Source organism: Carlito syrichta, unplaced genomic scaffold (assembly GCF_000164805.1).
Source record: "Carlito syrichta isolate Samal-C Ts95f unplaced genomic scaffold, Tarsius_syrichta-2.0.1 Scaffold277453, whole genome shotgun sequence".
NCBI lineage: Eukaryota > Metazoa > Chordata > Mammalia > Primates > Tarsiidae > Carlito > Carlito syrichta.
In genome coordinates, this window is record NW_007221549.1 from 864 (window position 1) to 7,007 (window position 6,144).

Consider the following 6,144-nt stretch of genomic DNA (forward strand, 5'->3'; position numbering starts at 1 on the left):
TTTCAATGGCCTCCTTTAGAAAAAGTAAACCTATTTACCAGAACAAAAACAATATCTAAAACATTCTTTCTTAAACATTCCGTAGATCACCTGTTACTTTGTTAAATGAGGATTCTAATTCAGTAAATGGAATGTGGGTCTGATATTTAGCTTATATATCATCATCAGATGATGAAGATGCTGGTTTCTGTATATATTTGGAGCAACAAAGAACTTTCATATCAAAGAAAAATGTTAGGGTTCCTGTTGTTGTTACCTTGCTTCTTGTCAAGAAATATTTTTCATTTGATTGTCAAGTGATATGTATTTCAAAAGATTTATTGATTTCCAGTTTCAACTATTAGTGAAGTTTTTTTTCCTACCATTCAGAGTTGAAAGTAATCCCTAAAAGGACATTCAAGTGTTTTCCAGGGTCATCTCCAACTTGCAAATTGGTGGAAATGTTGATCACACTGGACTATCAGGTGTCAATTCCCAATCATTACCATCATTCTGTAAACACAGTTTTCCAAACTCATTTAACCTCTCTAGCTTTCTGTAGAGTCATTCAATGAGGAGTCCTCCCATAAGACTTGAAAATCAAGAGGATGATTCAGTGCTCATTGATACCTGCAGATAGACATGTGGATAGAAGTGAGCACTGGAGTTACCTGGAGAAATCCTGCATCAGCTGAGAGCATCAGCACACCCACCACTGGCTTGACAGACGGGTCTGAGGGCCACATGGCTAGACTACCTATACCTTCAGGGGCAGTATTATCCTGTCTTCTAAAAGATCAGAGAATCCCCTGCCTCTAGTATCTGCTTCCCTAAATCCCTGAATGACATACCCAAGGCCTTGAAATTTGTGGTTCAAATTATAGTTCTCTGAATTGACAGAATTCCTGCTTGAAAATAAAAATGCTAGAGTGGTTTCCAAATTTCTCTATGAATACTAATTATCCCTTAATACAAACTCTTCAGATTTACTGAACTTTTTCCCTTATGAAATCAGCAAGAACATTGTCACGTATTGGCTGTTTTTGGTGGATGAATAGTAAAGAGAGAGTGAAAGGAGACTTCATGGCCCCTCTCTCAAAATCTACCAATGGCATTCAAAACCCAGATGAGTCCAAGAAACACTCTCTGCAGATAGAGACACACCAACATATGGAGGAGCAGCTGGGACAGCCCAGCATAACACATCTGCTTTCCTGGGTGGTTTTTGTTATGGCTTGTAACAGTGTGCAAGGAATACTGTGACGTTGTAGACAGTAATAAGTGGCAACATCCTCAGGCTGCAGGCTGCTGATAGTGAGAATGAAATCTGTCCCAGACCCACTGCCACTGAACCTTGATGGGACCCCAGTCTGTAAACTAGATGCCCCATAGATCAAGAGTTTAGGAGGTTTCCCTAGTTTCTTCTGATACCAGGCCAACCATCTGCTAATGCTCTGACTTGCCCGGCAAGTAATGGTGACTCTGTCTCCTAGAGATGCAGACAGGGAAGATGGGGACTGGGTCATCTGGATGTCACAACTGGCACCTAAGATTGGAAACAGAAAAACAAATATAAACCCAATTAATCAAGTTATAGTAGGACTTTCCTGACTGACCAGGCAGTACTTCCATAGTGGCTGAGTCAACTCTTAGTGTTCTCCTTCCTTACCTCGGAGCCAGAGCAGCAGGAGTCCCAGGAGCTGAGCGGGGGCCCTCATGTTCATGCTGTGTCCTGGCTGGGACTGACTCCTGCACTCAGTGTGACCAGTCCATTAACATGTCTTCAGGGTATGGGTCTGGGTTCTGTGGAATATGCAAATTAGCAAGGGGTGGGACTGACTGGAAACAGCTGCAGGGCTGGCTTCTGTCAGTAACTTAGTACAGACCCAGTGATCCCAGGTGTCTGTGGTCAGAGCAGTGAAACACAGATTTGCATGCCTATAATATTTTTCTACTTAGAGGACCCATTGTCACAAAATATCATTAAGGGAAAATTTTTAAAATGTATATCATACCTAATAATACATAGAATAATGTGTTTTAGAGTTGTATTGCGATTGCAAGGGGGAATTTCTTTGTTTGCAGGGAATGCATAATTAAGCGTTAGAGAGGTCTAGCAGGTTTTCAAGTTACTCTGAAATGGGTCAGGTGAGGGTAAAATCCTTTTTGCTGTACTATTTGTACTACTGTGAACATGAAACTGTTTCCTTGCTTGAAAAGGAGAAACAAAATACTCATAAGCATGTTTATTATATCCAAAAGTTGCTTGTAATGACCTCAAACCTTTGTTCTCACCAGTCTAAGGCCAAGGAATTCAATGAAAATGCACAAAGATGATACCATATTTTTTCAGCGTGTGTCACTCATAGATCCACAATTGTTCAGAGTTACGCTTTATACCTAGGGAATACATGGGTTTCACCTTATTCTTTATTTGAAGCCACAGTTTTCTGCCCCCTATTTTTCCACTGGGTATTATTTTTCACAGTTCATTAGCAGGAAGGGCTCGCTAGTGATGTTAGATCAACACAAGAAATATCTGTTCCTTCCTTGAGTTCAGGAGCTTGAACTGGGGTGAACTTAAAATTCTGAACCAATTTAGTCTTAGTGATCAATTGTCTCAAAAGAATGAAGACATCCCCTGTGTAAGGCTATTATATGCACTGCCCTCGAGCATGTTCCTAGAGCCTCATGCACAGCTCCCATGGACTCTGGCTTTCTGGAGAGCAGGTGAGTGGGAAGCCCTGGAGAAAGGCCCCATCAGTGTACCCTCATCCCTAAGTGAGAGCTACTGCTTCTCAGTGCATGTTCCTGCCACTCACCATGAATTCTACTTTCCTCTTTTTCTCTTTAGCAGTGATTAGGGACATTCTTAACCCAGTTTCCACCTTCCTTGTCTTCATCTTGTGGAGAGAAAGTCTCTTTCTCCTGACAAGCCATTGCACAAGTGTATGGATAAATCTCTTATCCAGATAAAACATGGACACAGATTTAAACCTCTATACCTCACATTTATGCCTTTGCTCAGGGCATCTTAGCTTGGCCTGGTATAGAAGCAGGGGAAGTAGAAGCAGCTACATGAACATTAGTGGATGACACTCTGGGGTCTCTAGACAGAATAACAGATGCACAACTATGGGTGGCCAGACCACAAGGGTACAGCCTGTTCCCAAACATCCCATGATCTTTCATGAGCCTGAATTTTAAAGAAATGTGCTTGTATCTTGCCTTCCAGCATCCAGTTCTATAAAGAGACAGCACCATGTTGACATGTCACATCTTTTTTCTTTTCCCTGTGTGGATCAAACCATTAAATCTGGAGCCCCAATCTAAACCCCTTCAGTGCACTTCTGCTGACTTCCTAGGATCTTTTCTGCCCCTCAAGTCTCTCTCTGAAGCTTGGAAGGCAGCTCTACCTGCACATGTGGCAGAACATAGGACCTGGAATGAGTGTTTGCTATGACAGCCTTCAACTTGTGAGGACAGGAGAGGCTTATTCATACCCTAACTTCCTCGTCTGTCTTGTGGAATAACCTACAGGCTTGTTTTTCATATATCCACAAAGGCTTGAGCTCCAGTTGTCCTAATTGATAGTTGATTGTTGATGTAGGATTTTCACTGTTCATCTCTTCCCAAACTTTCATCTATCCCTCTTATAACTTTCTGCAGCTTGTAAATATACTATCCACTTGGAAATCCTTTTGGCAATCCCCAACCCTCACAATAGTGAGTAAGGAGGGTCACAATCAGAGATGAGATACAACAATGGAAAGTGATTCTGAAGTGATGGAAGAAGGGGTCATGGAGCCAGGAATTCAGGGTCGTCTGGAAGACGGAAGAGCAAGGAATTGGATTATATCCCCTGGAGCCTTCAGAAGGACAGCTCTACCAAATCCTTAATGTTAGCTCAGTTAGGATTCTCACTTCCAAAACTGTAAGAAAATCATTTAGTGTTGTTTGAAAGCAGTAAGCTTAAGGTAATTAGTTACAGCAGCAATAGGAAACTAATTTAGGGATAGAAAATATCTTTTCCCTCCTTGAATGTGTGGTTGTCTGTTATTCTCCAAAATATCTCTATCATGTTATCCGTTGCTGTCAATTTTTACATTGGGGGTATTTTGCAGTGAAGAGAACTAGCAACAGAATTCTTCTTAGATGAAAAATATCTTGGATAAATCTCTTAGCTCATATACAATCTGCATATCTGAAGCCTAGGAGGCACTTCTCAGAGCACGTGGAGGGAGGAGTGTTTACTTATTTTTTGTTTGTTTATATTGGAAAACAAATTTGATTTGCAGGAACGCAATGAGAGGAAAGAACAAAGACATTTCTGAAGGGACAGAAATGACAAAGATGTTTCAGAGCAATACAAGCTGTGCCACTATCACCAAATCTGAAATTAAGTCCTTTAGTGTTTCAAAAGTCTTTGAGAGAGCAGTTTTAAAGGACAAAGATAAGGATATCTACAGATATCCAGTAGCTTGTCAGAAGATAGTTTCTCTCCTTAAGGTGGCGATAGAGAAGACAGAATCTGGTGAGAATGATTTTGCTACTCACTGTTACAGAGTAAAAGAGGAAAGTGGAATTAGTGGTGCAGAGAATTAATGAGTCAGAAAAGATTGAGGTAAAGATTAGTATGGTGTGCAGTGGGCCAGAGGGAGCAGGGAGCTGTGAATTTCACACCATCCTGACTTATCATTTTTCCCATAATATAAAACCTGGGCTCATCTGTGGTATAAAAATGACTACATGGAATGAATGTATTTAGACAGTCCTTGGTTCAAATCACAGCCCCAGAACTTGCTGGTCATGTGACTTAGGACAAACCACCTAAGTACTCGGAAGAAGTTATATATTCATCTGTGAAATGGAGCACTATAGATACCCTGGGATGTCCTATGGTTTTAACTTTATGATGTGTAGTGAAGTATAATTATCTTTTCACAGAAGAATACTCAAATGATTCATTTTTACATATTTGTATATCTTAAAATCTTGAAGCAGTTTTAAGTTGACAGTCATAGGTCATTTTAATCTAAAAGTCCTAAATATTTACTCTACCACTAGCATGTGTCTCACTATAGGCTATGATCTTCATATGCATTTTTCTTCCATAAAACTTCCATCAATTTATGTTCCATATTAGAAATTTCAACAAGGAGATTACCCACAAATTTAGCACATTTAATCTAGGTTTTCCATGATCCTCATTTGTGCTAGATTTTTAGGACTGTTATGACAAATTACCAAAAATCTTCTTGCTAAAAACAACATAAATTTGTTTTATTGCAGGTCTGAAAATCAGAAATAATCAGTTTAAATGGACCAAGATCAGAATATCTATAAACCAGGCTCTCCCAAGTGCTCTAGGTTCTTGCCTGTTCCTTGTCTCTTCCAGCTTCTGATGACTGCAACTTTTCTTGGTTTGTGGCCACGTCAATTCAGTTTCTGTCTCTGTAGTCCACTGAGTTCTGCTCTATGGCCTGTCTTAAAGTTCTTTCTATCTATCTCTCAGAATGACACTTGTGATTGCACCTAGGCCCCACTCATCAGAAATTCAAATCAATGTCACCTTCGTACAATTCTTAATTTACATTTACAAAATATAGTTTTTTTAATTTTAAAGATGTAGGGTAAAATTCAGGATTAGATTTACAAGTGGTCATCATACAAGTATAGTTTGGGACTCTCTTTGGTCCCAATTTTGCCTGGTTTGTCACGTACCCTTATTGATTCCATGTACCCTCACCTGCCAATCTCTTTCTTATAGTATTAGGATAAATGTTCCTGGTACACTAATGAGTGAGAGCATGTGGTATACAGTTCTTTGTTTCTATAATCACCGAGTATTATAGACTCTAAATGTATCCAAGTTGCTGCAAAATCCATAATTTTTTCCTCATTATTGCTGCATAATATTCCATCATATATATTTACCACATTTTTTTATCCAGTCCAGTTTCAATGGGCAGCACTGTTGGTTCAATGTTTTTGCTATTGTAAATATTGCAGCAATAAACATCATGTGCAGGTATCTTATTTGTAGAGTGATTTAAGTTCCTCTCGGTATATACACAGAAAGGGGATTGCTGGGGCATATGGAAGTCAATTACTAGTTCTTTTAGGAATCACCACTCTATTTTCCATAGAGGTTGAATTAGTTTG

At 39.6% G+C, this 6,144-nt stretch overlaps 1 gene segment (V, D, J or C); it reads right to left on the minus strand.

Moving 5' to 3' along the window:
* Nucleotides 1-1,147: 1,147 nt before the first annotated feature.
* On the minus strand, nucleotides 1,148-1,746 carry LOC103254374 (the record flags this gene model as incomplete). The annotated part of the segment is given in 2 exon segments: nucleotides 1,148-1,525; nucleotides 1,649-1,746. Coding segments are annotated over 2 exon segments (433 nt in total), but the record flags the coding sequence as incomplete, so codon positions are not given.
* Nucleotides 1,747-6,144: the final 4,398 nt, after the last annotated feature.